Source organism: Pieris rapae, chromosome 5 (genome assembly GCF_905147795.1).
Source record: "Pieris rapae chromosome 5, ilPieRapa1.1, whole genome shotgun sequence".
Classification (NCBI taxonomy): Eukaryota; Metazoa; Arthropoda; class Insecta; order Lepidoptera; family Pieridae; genus Pieris; species Pieris rapae.
In genome coordinates, this window is record NC_059513.1 from 9,047,092 (window position 1) to 9,062,280 (window position 15,189).

The 15,189-nt window shown below is 34.3% G+C and overlaps 1 protein-coding gene across 5 annotated transcripts in view; it reads right to left on the reverse strand.

The window, feature by feature from the left end:
* LOC111003633 (unconventional myosin-IXAa) overlaps positions 1 to 15,189 on the reverse strand; it is a 38,267-nt gene that overhangs the window by 11,382 nt on the left and 11,696 nt on the right. Inside the window, exons 5-16 of one of the 5 annotated variants that reach the window (XM_045628255.1) lie at positions 14,305 to 14,485; positions 13,179 to 13,318; positions 7,276 to 7,522; positions 6,665 to 6,800; positions 6,006 to 6,154; positions 5,444 to 5,554; positions 5,068 to 5,115; positions 4,427 to 4,615; positions 3,904 to 4,095; positions 2,561 to 2,808; positions 1,990 to 2,161; positions 376 to 568 (exon numbers count right to left, since the gene is read on the reverse strand). In XM_045628255.1, coding sequence (XP_045484211.1) covers positions 376 to 568; positions 1,990 to 2,161; positions 2,561 to 2,808; positions 3,904 to 4,095; positions 4,427 to 4,615; positions 5,068 to 5,115; positions 5,444 to 5,554; positions 6,006 to 6,154; positions 6,665 to 6,800; positions 7,276 to 7,522; positions 13,179 to 13,318; positions 14,305 to 14,485 — 2,006 coding nt within the window. The remainder of the gene's footprint in view (positions 1 to 375; positions 569 to 1,989; positions 2,162 to 2,560; positions 2,809 to 3,903; positions 4,096 to 4,426; positions 4,616 to 5,067; positions 5,116 to 5,443; positions 5,555 to 6,005; positions 6,155 to 6,664; positions 6,801 to 7,275; positions 7,523 to 13,178; positions 13,319 to 14,304; positions 14,486 to 15,189) is intronic. The other 4 variants (XM_045628256.1, XM_022274260.2, XM_045628257.1 and 1 more) reach the window with 4 other exon arrangements.

A 15,189-nucleotide genomic window follows, 5' to 3' on the forward strand; every position in this document is an offset into this window, starting at 1 on the left:
CAAAATCTGTGACAGCTGTCACATGTTTGTCAAATTTATTATCAAAAATTGGCGGTAAATCAATCTAATATATAAAAACTAAGAATATAAAATAAGAATTGGGTTTTATTGCTAAATCATGTTTTTTTATTTATTAAGGCTAACGAGACGCCCGAAAAGAGTAGTCATCCCAGCCTAACCCATTTTAGTGGGTGCGTTGTTAACTTTGAGATGAAGTGGATTGGACACACTGGATTGTACTTGCACAGTTCGCAAATGAAAATGTCTTGTGAAGCGGACCGTGGAAGACTTCAAGTACATACAAAGATCGTGCGACAGAGATAACGATACGAAACTATCTCTCTCTAGTCCCGTATTTAATATGAAAAAGCATACCTCAGAATTATGCCTGGTCGATGGCAGCTGTCTTCGAAGTTCCGGCAAGGTTTTTCTTATTAGGAACCCTTTCGCCGCCGCTTGGAATATGATAACAGAATCCCGAAACTTCGTGTACCATCTCCGTACCAGGCTCCCGCGGAACCAAGCTTGCAATCTGGTGGCAGCCTCATGGCGTGTTGCAAGCCATTGTCTAAAAAGGAAATCATGTTTGAAATATTTATGTTATTTATTTATTTATTAACACTTTGTTGCATTACATAAAAGGAAAATATTAAACATAATTTAATGACAAGCAACTGGCGGCCTTATCGCTTTAGAGCGATTTCTTCCAGACAACCACTGTTAGTAAAGGAAAAAACCACTATGAGTATATTAGATAAGGTAGGCAAGAAGTGAAAAAATAAAAAAGGGGAAAAAAAAACGTACTTAAAAGAAACAAAAAGAAATAAAAATAAACTAAACTGATACAAGTTACATAAAACAAAACAAAAAGTAAACAGTGCACATGAATCATGACAATCAAATTCAAGATCGGTCTCACGTCAGTTAGTAGTTAGCGATATGACATGGACAGGTAATGTTTATAAAGCAGAAATTTAAAGGAAGATAGAGAAGGAGCTAAGCGAATAGTGACGGGAAGTGAATTCCATAGCCGAACTGCTGAAACCTTAAAGGAATCGCCAAGAAAAGAGGAGTTATGAGATGGGATTTCAAGGGTATAGTTTTCGTAAGAGCGTAAACTATAGTTATGTGAACCCAAAAATTTGAAATCATTTTTGAGATAAGAAGGAGTTTTAGGATTGAACAGGATGTTGATGATGATGAACAGTTATTTATGCTCTCAAACATTACACACAAGGAGGACCATCAGCCCTCAGCCAATTACTTTCCGTTAGGAAGCTGTATATCCCGAGTCTAATTTTAAAAACACACAGAGCGCTCCCGTTTGATAGGCTGTTCTAAAAAAGAAATAGGGATGTCGTCATCGGTCAGACAGTAAGGACTGACTTCGCCAGACGCAATATGGAAGCAGACTATATCTAAAAATTAAATAGGCTGCTTAATATCTACCCGCCCACCTACAATCTAAAAATACGACTAAAGGACTGGCTTATGAACACACCCTATGCAGTGTTAGAGCTGCTTCTGAGACCTAGTTTTAATTACACACTTTATTCACACACACATTTGCACCCACACACTCACTCATGCACTCAGGCGTGTTGATAACAGTAGAAAAATCAAAAACAAAAATAAATAGAATAAAATAAAATTTATATAGAATAAATTACATATTTTATTTATAAATTTATATTTTAAGGAATTTATAATTATTGAGATAGTTATGGAAGTAAGGGAACCCCGACACAGGTGTTTTACTTAAAAGGTTTCTCAAATCTTACACATTGTAATGCATATGTAACAAATATTTTTTTTTAAGTCTATGTTATGGAATGCTAAAAATGTTAATATGTGTGAAAATAGCGAGAGATTTTAAGAAGGCAACATCAGGCAACAATCGAATACTCAATGCACGAATATGTAGCTTTAACCTCTCGTATGTTAAAATAAAATGTTTTTGACATACGAGCATCATACTATAACTCTTACCTGCAATAGGTCTGTATGGTATGCGAAGCCCGACGCAATACGAGAAACCGTCTCCGTTCGAGTAAAGCTCGAAACCAACGCTGAATTGTGATGATGGATGCCATTATTTGCTGATGCAGCCGATATTCCAGTTTTGTCTGCTCGCTTTCCCGCATGAAAATTTTAGTGGCACCTTTAAAAGAGATATATTATATTTGTTACCAACAGCGAATAATGTAATTTAGATTTATGTGAATTTATCCTAGTTTAGACATATCAGTTGTATTAAAATAAACAAAATTAACACAAGGACACCCTGTCAGCTTAACAATGTATTGAAAATGACAGCTAAAAATAATTTTATGATAGTACACCATTGTCACCTCAGTAAATGTAAAATTAGAAGCATTCAATGTATATTTCTTTTTTGAACTTTATAAGTGTACATTATGTTACCAATATGAATAAATTATTTTTGAATTTGAATTTGAATTTCAGAGATAATATAACATTAATTCCATAATTAACAAAATGAATTAAATTTTTAAATTTTACAGAGATAGATTGAGGTTACAAAAAATAAACAACTCACCTAGTTGATAATTATCCCTATCCAAATTGAGGGTGGCAAGAAAGTGGCGCACATCAGATTGTGAGCTGAGAAGGCCCTTTGGTAGCAAAATTCTGTACAATTGTATGAACTCTTCGTACGTAAGTCGTACGTTGTATCCGGCTTGTCTAATGCGTACAGTTTCGAGCATTCCCGTATACCTGAGTTGACGCTGGACTGTTTCTTCGTCGAAAACGTTGGGGATTTTATCACTATTTGATTTGATACATCTGTTGAAAAAAGACATGTTAAGTCTCTGATATTAAAGATTCAAAAACTATACAAAAACTGGCATTGTTTCTATACTTTTTTGTCTCTTTCCATTTTTTAAAGTTGTATTTACTCTACCATGAAAAGTCATAGATAGATACTTCCTTTTGTTAAAACAGTGTAATTAGACAAATTTAGTTTTTATCGACAAGAAGGCGGCAAATATTAATAAATACAATAATGTATAGATGTAAGTACCAGTGGCGAAGGGTGAAATTTTGGCAAAGGGAAGCCGGTCCAAAAAAATGTTGAACAGCACTCTATATGAATTAAAGCCATAATAACAAACAAAATCCACAGTATTTAACCAAATCTGCGATTAAATTACCTTACAGAATCAGTCACAGTTTAAATAACACAAATATTAAAATATAACAAACGAAATTATCACGCACCAGTGGTATAGGAACACATGTCACATACTAAAAATAATCTATTTTCAACCAAACGAAATGGAACGCGAAAATATGCCAAAATAAAAAGAATATGACTTGCGAAGGATTTCATTATAACGCTAATTCTTTTTAATTTTGTCGTGTTTTCTTTCTCCCGTGCCGTGGTTCAATAACAATAATTTCTTTGTCTCTTTCTAATAGAGGAGAGGAGAGAACTGCAAGCCGGTCGCGATCAGCCTTATCTTTCTTTAAATTTTACGTACAGTTAGCGAGCATTAGAAAGAGATGGTTTGACACGCTCTGTCTCTTTTCGCCTCATAGTAAAACGTTGGCCGAGATAAGCTGTAATTCGTCGAGTTACCTTTAATGTAATTTAGGTACGAAAAATTGACGCGCTGATTAATTTACGACTATAAAATGAAATGTGATACTTAGGGTATTGCTAAGAATTACTATTGCTATTGTAAATCGCGCAGGCATTTAATTAATAATACTTTGTTAATGAAATAGAATGTAAATACTTTTGTATGAATATGGAACTGATTTTTGAAAGGTAACCCGGTGGGAATCGGCTTGTATGGACTCTTCGCCACTGGTAAGTACGTAATAGTCGTCTATCTTGGGAAAGAAATAAAAATTTGTATGGAGGATCATAAATACCTTATGAAAAATGGATTTGCTTGATTCAGAGTTTCCATGAGTGCTGCAAGAGAATGCTGGAACTGAGCGGCCACTGTGTGAGGTTGCTTTCTCTTCCCCGCAGCAGCCGTTCGACCGGCCAATGTTTTTACACTCTGCAGATTCTTTAAGCCTTTCTTCGCGCGCTCCCGGGGCCGGAACGACTTATTTTTCCTGTCAAATCGATTTAATTCAGAATCCATTCAAAACATACTATAACCCAGCCCGCACCACCATGCGCAAAACAAAAGCTAACATTATTATAAACTCAGCAATAACCGAAAACAACACCGAATCACCGAGTCACCAAAAGTCCCGAAATATTAAAATTCATCAAACAAAATTAGACATGCACCTTCATGAAAATTGACAAAAAACGAGTGACAAAAAATCTAAAATAAGCGTTAAAAAAAAGCAAATCCTTCGTCACTCGCGTTCAAGATTTGTTTGATGAATGAGAGGTGAAGAGTGAGAGAGACAGCTTGTGTTGTATCCGTGGACATACATGACGATCTGACTGGCTCGCTGCAACACGTCCGCGTCGTCTAGGTCCCTGTCAGTGCGGCGGGTTCTAGTTTCGGCGGTTCTATAATTTTTGGTCGGTTTCGCCGCTCGAGACCCTCCCCCCGCCGCGTCTCTTCTTTCAGTTCTTCCGGTCTCTCGTGCTTTCGCTGCCGCCCTTTGCGGCGTTCTGCTATTTACCCCGTCATATTAATTCAAAAAAAGGTGATTTATCATGCATCTATGTGCATAAACTGAAATAGTCTTGGTAATGGTTCTGTCGATACACATTACCGCACATAACTATTACTTTAGCTATTAACTATACAAAAAATTAGCTAAATAAAGAAAAAAATTACGATTAAACACAAAGTATTAGCATAGAAATATAGATGTTTTGAACTCATAGACAATTTATTAAGATGGGCTATCTGTAACATCTGCTAAAAAAAAATATGTTGGCATGGCAACCTAGTTATCATGACACTTTATAAAATATAGCTTGTTTATGAGCAAATCAAGTACGTTATTGAGCTATATTTTATAAGCAACATAAATCTAGAAGACATCTAACAGCAGTGTATGATATAAAAGAACATCCATGCTACATGTGCACAAAAAAGCATGCTTTAAACTGTGACTTACGCAATTCTGTTGATTGCGAGATTGATTGATGACACTGTCACCAGTTGGCTGAGCAACAAGACATATCATTACGTCACATAACGTCATATTAGCGAAAGCTTACGTATACGTATTTATTCGTCATTATTCAGATTATAACACAGAAACGAAATAGTTCTAACTTCGACCAAAATTATTTGAATAAACATCAACCGTCTCTTTTTATCACAGCATAAATTCATTTTGACAGAAAGAGATAGAAATGTTTAATGATTTCGTTTTTATATGCATAGAGCTACCTCGATTCTCAATAACAAATCATGCCTCGTTCAGGGGTAATTAGTTGATCGTTAAGCGATTTATGCAATTTCACATACAAATAAGTGTTTATGCTCACCTAACTATACTATCGTTCGCAGCGTGTATGGACGCTCGGGGGACTCTTGAAGCACCGTCCACCCTGTTAACTCTATGTCTGCTACCCGCTTCCATAAATGCAAAGTACCCTCTGTAATAATATTTAAGCTATTTAGAGATTATACGTATTTAAGTGTATTCGTAATAAAATGATTTCCAAAGGATTTTAAAGATTTGTTTTTCCAATATAACGACAATATTATATACATTTTCTGAAACTTTTATATATTTATTTATTACAAAAATACTGCATTAACCTTTTAGACTATCCGAATACGATAATATCGACAAAAAAGAAAACCTTAGCTTTCGCCGTTGCACATATCCCCTAGGTACACAATTTTTTTTTGTAAATAGTACGTAATAATATAATCAAAATTTTATATAAGTTATTCAAACAAAACATATTTCGATAATAATAAGGTAAATTGTCATAGAACTGATAATAAAAGAGCCACAAATTATTCTAAACTAAAACGATTATAGACTAATAAATTAAAACATTAATATCTTTTAAAAAACAAGAACATCTGAGTACAAACCTGAAAAAAGCTCTGACGATCGCCCAACGGAACACAGCAACGGGGTCGACTCCCACCAGCTCCCTCACAAACGCCAGCGACGAGTTCTTGAGGACGCTCACGATGTCTTGTCTCATGAGGTCTAAGTTCTTTTCTCGCATCGCTGTGGCCTGTCGAAAATGAAGGTTTAATTATCGTGTAAACTATGTATACTAAGCATTGTGTGTGTGTGTGTTACAACATAAAAACATTCTTCATTCACAAGAAGTGGAACTTCCATAGGCGCATGAGTTTTTACGGAACGTCTCGAAGATGTGCAGCGTTTTTTTCGAAGAAAAGGGAGAGAGCGATTGAAACCGCTTGAGAGAGAGTAAGAAAGGGAAAAAAACACGCTATTAATGTTGATGTATTCGTTTAATAGTTACATCTATTCGAACCTTAGATGGAAATTCTGTCGCATAACGTCTTGTGCAGAAACCGCAGATTTTTTTAAATTGAAATCATTATTAGCGCGTACATAGTATGTAAACGTAAAAAGTTATTTGTTTAGGTACCTTTTAAAACACTTATTTGCAAAATATTTTATTGATTTCAGTAATAATGTACCAACCATAGACATTTTTACGTTTTAATTTCAAAAGTATCTTATCTTCTAAAACAAATATATAACTCCTATTTACCTGATATTTTACCCTCCCCGCGTAATGCCTAACGACAAAAGCGGGCTCTCGGCGCGTAGGTTTCTCGTAGAACGGATTCTCTTCGTGCACAGAGTTGAATTTTTGGAGTAACGTCTCATTTGTAGCCCAGGGAAAGCTGTAAAATTGCACATTTTTGTTTTGAACGAAATTTTCCATTCTTAATTAATAATTCCTATACATACCCTCATTCATATAGTCTTAGTGCGTATTTAACATTAGCTCGAACGGTGAAGGAAACATCGTGAGGCTTTCGATAGCCCCAAAAAGTTTGTCAGGCACAGGTGGCTGATTACCAATTAGATTTACAAATAATCATGAAGCTTAGACCTATAAAGGTAGAAGCGCCAACTGATTTATTGAATTTTGTTCTTCATCCCCAAATATTGAGTTGTAAAATAAACAAGTAAATTTTAAAATTGTATTTGTAATTCAGAATTTAAAAAATGGTAATTGACAAATGAGCATTAATAAATAAATATTTTTAAAAATTACATAAAATCTATATTATATGCAGTACTAGCAGCTGGGAGACTTAAAACAATTTAATATATAATAAATTATATGGTGTTAGGAAGAACATTGTTCCTTACTTGCACTGATCATCCAAGAGACAGAGCAGTCCGCCCGGCTTTCCCTCTATAAGCTGAAGACAGCCGGTGTTATCCGAGAAACCTATGTCCGTCCACCGAATTCCCTCTCTCCTATACTCCTCTTGCTCGTACTTGAACACGTGTTGATTGAAGTAATATTGCAAGTGCTCGTTAGCGTAATTGATGCAGAGTTGCTCAAAGCTGTTGTTCGGACCGAAGTCTTCGAAACCAAATATGTCGAGGACGCCTTGAAATACATATTATATCGTCAAATCGATTATATTATTTTATAAACAATTATATGTGTTTATTTATTACATACACAATTATTGTTTGGATAGATAGCTTTCGTTTTAAAATTGAAGATTGTTATTTTAAAAGAATTTGGTACCATTACAAAGTACTCCAATGCGGCAACTATTAATATTTTCAAAACCATACATACACATAGCAATATTATCATATTTACAAAAAGACTTCAGTATAGGAACTGACATAAAGCAGAGTTTTTGACAATTAAAAATGTCTGATGCCGTTCATTAAGTGCTTCCATACAATGGTGTTATGTATGAAATGAACGAATATTTGTAAAGAATCTGTAATCTATAGTAGCTATCTCTCTATAATGTTTACAAAAAAAACAATAAAGAGTATTTTAAAAGTATGTTGGCTTAGTAGCTTCTGCATGCACCAACAGCTCGTATGATGAAGAACACAGAAGACTTATCACCTACTTGCATATTAGAAAAAACAAATGAACAAAAAACAGATAATAATAATAATAATAATAATAATAAGTCTTTATTCGTTTAAGTTGGTACATTTTTCTTTTCATAGTGTAAGATTTGGGAACCCTTTTAAGTAAATATACCTGTGTTAGGGTTCCCAGCTCTTCCATAACAAAGTTAATTACATAAAATAATTTATCCAGTTCATTTCCTTTTTATTTTTTACCTGTTAAACCGTTATCATCACACCTGATTGTGTGCATGAGTAAGTGTGTGAGAGAGTGAATGAGTGAGTGAGTAGGTGAGTGAATGAATGAGTGAGTAGGTGAGTGAATGAGTAACGTGTAGCTATTTAAATCATGGGTCTCAAAAGCAGTTCTAATACTGCATAAGGCGTGATAATAAGCCAGTCTTTTATTCGGGTTTTTAGGTTGTAGGCGGTGAGAGGGTAGATGTTAAGCAGCCTATTTAATTTATTATATAAATAGGCTGCTTGCATATTGCGTCTAGCGAAGTCGGTCCTTACGGTCTGACCGACTACAACATCCCTATTTCTTTTTAAGACCAGCCTATTCTCAAACGGGAGCGCTCTGTGGGTTTTTAAAATTAGATTCAGGACAAACAGCTTCCTAACGGAAAGTAATTTGCTAAGATGATAGAGCTCTTCCGATGGGAATCTGTATGGCCGGAACAGCATCACTTTTAAAAGAGCCCTATGTCCCCGTTCCAATTCCAAAAATTTTGTTTTATTGGCCGCACCCCATATGTTTATGCAATATGTTAATACGGTCTGAACGAGTGCTGTGTAAATTCTTTCAAGTATTACATACGATGTGATGTATCGCAAAATTTTAAAGATGTATGTAAATTTCCGTAATCTACCAGTCATGGACTCTATATGAGGATACCATGATAGCCGTTCGTCTATGTGAATGCCTAAGTATTTGGTAGAGCTAACTTTTGTAATTGGAGGACAGGGGCAGTTACCGACACTTTGCATATCGCAGTTATGTAATTTAATTTTAAAATCTTTAGGTGGTTGCGTTCGATTAGAAATTCTGAAACATATATAGTTAGTTTTCTCTTTATTGAGAGACAAAAGGTGGAAATCAAGCCAATTAGCAATAGTTGTCAGTCCAATTTCCGTAGATTTTTTCACTTCTGCCCAGTTAATTCCTGTGAAAAGTACAGCTGTGTCATCTGCATAGGAAAATATTTGCCCGTTATCAAGTTTTAGATTACTTAACGCATTAATATATATTAGAAATAACGTTGGGCCTAATATGCTTCCTTGCGGAACCCCATAGGTTATTTCCATTTCATCACTTATGTAGTCGCCTATTTTCACTCTCTGTGTTCGCCTTGAGAGGTAGTCACAAAATAGATTTAGGGGTATATCTCTTATTCCTATTTGCTCCATATTATGTAAAAGTGAAGAGATACAGACAGTATCGAAGGCCTTTCGTAAATCTAGAAATGCACCAAGGCATTTCTTTCCCTTATCTAGGTTTGTCACTATCAGAGACGTAAATTGAGATATGGCATCTTCCGTGGATTTTCCTTGCCTGAATCCATATTGTGAGCTTGATAGAATATTAAATTTATTAAGGTAGTTTATTAATCTAATATTCAGAAGTTTTTCTAGTACCTTGGAGATGGCTGGAAGAATTGAAATCGGCCTGTAATTATTGACTTTGTCCTTATCGCCGGATTTAAATACTGGTACAATAATAGCTTGCTTAAGTTTTGTCGGGAAAATCCCTTTTTGAAAACATAGATTGGCCAAATGACATAGACAAGGTACTATGAGACTTCTAGCGAGTTTTAAGAATCGTGCGGGAATATTATCCCACCCTGGTGTGCTATCAGATTTTAGGTTTCTGATTATATGATCTACCTCTAGAAGGTCAGTACTAAATAAAACAAACGAGTGGGAGCTAGATTTAGGGGCAAGTGGTGATGTGGAGGACTGTGACGGGTTTTGTTGAATTTCCTGAGCTAGTGATGGGCCAAGATTTGTAAAGTAGTTATTAACTTCATTTACAGACTCTGTGGGCGTGGGCTTAATGTTTATTAGTTCGTTATTATTATGTTTTGTTTGAGTCATATATGCAATCCTCTTAATATTTTTCCACAACTGTTTTGGGTCATTAACTGAATTATCCAATTGTGTTCTTTCATATTTCCGTTTTAATTTTTTGATTAAGTTGTTACAAAAGTTTCTATATCTTTTATAAGTTATTGATAGAATTTCGTCATATTGATTACTTTTTAACCGTTTTTGCATTTTATTCCTATTTCTTATGCAACGTAAGATACCGGCAGTTATCCACGGCTTTAATACCTGATGTCGTTTAGATACATTTGTGATTGTTGTATTTTCTTCTAAGGATTCTTTAATCTTATCTATCAATTTGTCTACGACTACATTAGGATCCGTGCAAAGTAAGAGATTATTCAAATTTTTGTTAGCTAATGTTATTACCGCTTTATCAAAATCTGTATAGGTTTTGAATTTTTTTGCTTCAACTGCGTTATGCATTTTTACTTTCTGTAAACTTAAAAATACCATGAGATGATCTGAAATTGAAGTATTTAGTACAGCTACTTTTGCCTGAATTTTTTTATTTTGTTGTTTTATTATAACATGGTCTAGGCAACTATTATTTCTAGTTGGAAAGAGATGTCCCGGCATTAAGCCGTATATAGATAACATGTTAAGGTAGTTGAGTCTGTTGTTTTGGTTACTGTTGTCGACATTATAGATTAGATTTATATTTATATCACCGATGATGGCTATATTTTTCTTGTTTTTCACATGTTCCAAGTGCAGACGAAGTGATTCAAGAAATGTTTCTGAATTCGGTATAGAAGGAGAACGATAAATTCCTAAAATTAAATGATTTAGTACCTCAATTTGTATGCATGATGCATTTTTTAAGATTATTTCGCGTACTTTGGGTTTCAGATTATTCTTAATATAAGCTACTACGCCATCATTCTGATTCAATTGATTCGTAGTATGGTATGATGAATATTGGCTAAGTTGAGGAATAGGTTTTGTATTATTCAATCTGCATTCAGTCAATATAATTATGTCAACCTCAACTTCTAAACTGCTCAAGGTTACTTCCAGACTGTCGAAGTTCCTATAAATACTTCTTATATTTTGGGTAATGATTGTTAAATCACTTTTTTTAGGATCTATAAATTGCTTTAGGTTGTTTATTTCACAAGTGGTGGATATAGTCATTTCAGTTTTGTCTAAGTCATTAATTGTTGTTAGTGTACTATTCATAATAAATTTTGAAGGAAAAAATATTTTCTTTTACATGACTACAATCAATGCTAAACGAATGATTAGTTGGTATTGGTAATTCAGTACTAAATTCCATGTCATGACGTAGTTGAGGGTAATAACGAGTATTTTTGTTTGTATATGCAGAAATATATCTTTTTATATGACGATAATCAGTGTCGATCGAAAAAATGAAAGGTATTGGTATTTTATTATAAAATATTGTGTCATACAGTATTTGAGGGTAGTATTGAGTATTATTGTATTTGGCATGATACGTGTAAGAGAGATAGAGAACATAAATTACGATGATCATTTTTGTCCGAGCAATAGAGACAGACAATAAAAGAGGAAAATTTTTTTGTTGAGTATAAAGATGAGTGTACAATGGTGTATTATGTTTTAGTGTGTAGATAATAGTTAACGGATAACAGTTGCTAAAGATAAACTGACAGTTAATTTTAAAAACTAATAAGGCCTGCAATAGTCAGCAGGATTGCATTATTTGCTGTATTTGAGCTTCCGTCTTGAGTAAGAGTATAGGTGTATTATCATCTTTCCTTAAATATACTTTACCATACGAAGTCCAGCAATATTTATATGCCTTTGATCTCACCAACTCTTTTCCACGAAAAAGGAGTCTAGATGCTTTTGGCGTTAGATTTTCAGATATGTAAATCGGAGTATCTTCATTGATATGGAATCCTAGATGTTTAGCGCACAATTTAGACTTGTGTTTTATATTGAAAGCTTTACACATTTTTATGATGTCGTTCTTAAGCAACGTTGAAGTAGTCTCAACCAAGATAGTCGAGTTTTTAATACCTTCCTTCTTAGAGCGTTGCCTGTAAATATCTTTAATCTCGGTTTTGGGAAGAGGGCAGCCAATGTTTGAAGTCAGACACTTAACCATTTCGAGTAAGTCTTCTTTTGTTTCATTCATCTTTTTTGGGACATTTTTAATTTCAAAATTAGCCTTTCTCATGCCCTTATGCATTTCTTCAATTTTTTCCTCCAAGGTTGCTATATTTAACCGATCTTGCTGTGACTGTTGTTCCAATTTTTCAATTTTTTTCTTGTACTCATCATTTTGCGCCATGAGAAATGCAATTGAGTTTTCAATATTGTGGTTTGTATTTTTTATGTCTGCTAAAGTAGGATTGATTTTTTTTAGTTCCGCGCTATGCTCGTTAATCATGGTCGTCATGATATTTTTTATTTCCTCTTTGAAGTTTGTCAGTTCGGAAGATAGATCAATATCCTCTCTTTTTCTTTTTAGGCGAGTTGAGACAAACATGTGCCTCGTTGAAGTTGGCGTTGAGTATTCGGTACCACCAATTGTACTCATATCCGATTCCGAAAAAGATCTATTTATTTCAGTGACAGGCTTATTGTACTGTGTGCATGCACTCTTATCTTGAGACATATTAACAAAGGGATTTTTATCAACCAATGAACCCAAGCTACGTATGTTAATGACTTGTTCTATTTGTCGCAATTGTAAGAGGGAGGAGCCTAGCGACCGGTTTTAGCCAGTGAGAGACAGAAAACTGACTGCGCGTGCGCAAGTTGAGACAGCAATATCCAGTTTTACTCACGTAACCGCTTGCACTTTATACTTCCCTAGTATTGCACTTTGAAATATCAGTTTATAGTTTCACAAATAAATAATTTAAAATACTTTCAAGCACACGTCTACACGGTTCAGTTATCCAAGAGGAAGAGCAGCAGATACATAAATCTGAGGTCAGAAAAGATAGTAGTACCACTGGATTTCTTTGTATATTATACAAGGACACTTTCAAAGCAAGAATCGAGAGAGTAATGTAATGTTTATTTTTGAATCACAATCAAAATAAAACAATTTACATGCGTACCTATACTATGTCCCTGGTGTTCCCTTAGAGTGTCCTTTTTAGAAAGCAGAGCGTGATTAACTTGCATCACTATCCAATCGAATAAAGCACCGTATAAGCATTTAGCCATTGCGTCGCGGGTGGCTATCGCCTCTGGCAGCCTGAAAACCATAAATTATAAAATATTGTAAAATTTATCATCTACATAACAAGATTTAAAGTTCACCACATAATATACAATACTTTATCTACAGTATATGTTATAAGCTATCTATTCTAAATTATATGACAATTATGGTGAACATAAAATACATTTTTATTTTACTCGTATTTTATTGATTATAACCATGCTTTTTATAAAAAAAAATTTTTTAATTTTTTAATTTATTTATTTTTCCATTTAATTTTCCTATCTTTACAGTTACAACTAATGCGATAGAATTCCATTATATTACCCACACCAACTAACCTACATACAAACATTAAAAAATTAAACTAGTGTGTTAGTAGTTAAATTAAGTAGTGTTTATTCTGTTATATACACGAAAATTCTAATGAGAGATGCCTGAACTCCTATGTCGGTATTTGCAGACGGAATTTGAAAAAATTCTGCTGATTTTGAACCTTGGGAATGAATTTGGGACGACAATGCTAATGTTCTTTGATCATTTAACCATTTGTATAAGAATATAACACTTACTAGGGATATCCGATCGTAGTGACGTCACTATTGACGACATGTTTATTTATAATTAGTTAAAAATAGGTTTAAGTTTTTACTTTTTAGTTTAGTTTTATAATTATATTGTTACTGTAAAAATAGGAAATAAGGATAGTAAATAAATCTCCTAAGTAGCTGATAATACAGGTGTCTATAAGAAAATCCCGTACTAATGAATGCAAGGTATGTTTGAATACTTTCATGCGTTGCGAATGGATCGCATATAATGCTACCATATTCAATATGACAGCGCAACAGAGCGTTATACAAATTTGTTTTTGATTCCAGATTCCATCAATCTACTTTCGTTTACTTTGTTAAGTAACTAATCGATACTTAAAGAGATGACGTCATTCTTTTTCGAGTCTTTCTCTTGCTAAGATCAATACTATGGACTGTTGAAATATAGAAAGATAAATATTGTACCTATAATTTATAACAAGTGTCTCTCCCGACGCTCTTGCCCTCTTGGACGTGAGTGCAGCCAATAACGTCTCCTGCTTCACTCGTAATAGAGACGAAATCAGTGATACGACTTCAGGATTTCTCACGCCCACGGCCTCGTCATGGTGGTATGATTTACGTTGGGGTTGGAACTCAACGTTACCTGAAAAGAGATAGTTCAAAATTATTCCTCCAATACCATGCTACACTTATTATTAATGAATTATGAATATCTCTTAGCCCGTGTTGGGCTAGTGCTTTCTGCGTGCGACTCTCATCCTGAAGTCATAGGTTCGATCCCCGGCTGTACACCGATGGACTTTTATGTGCGCATTTATATGCTAACATTCGCTCGAACTGTGAAGGAAAACATAGTGAGGAAACCGACATGTCATAGAACTATCGGATTGAAAAATGATAATGAAACAGATTCAGAAATCTGAGGCCCTGACCTAAGGTCACTGAATTTTTAATTGTGAACCTAGATGTTCGACTTCAGTTTATGAGGTACCCAGGAGGGTTTATTAAAATCACAGGTGTAGCAAAAAAAAATACAAAAGGATTAATGCTTCAATAGTGGCCCCCAAGGCAGTTGAACTCGGCCTATGTAAAAGTTGTATGATACAATAATTAAATTATCTTTTAATGTAGAAGGTTGCAATCGTGCCGCAAAAGCATGTGTCATCAAGAAAACGACATAATACAGAAACCTTATATTTAAGACGTTACATCGTTCATGTGTGTAAAATCCTAAAAGGATTACTGTATCGAGTCATCAATTGGGCTTATAACAAGTAGTTTTTATCAAATTATGTTCAATTATTAATCAGATTATATACCGACGTTTCTCGTGTTTTTTTTATAGAA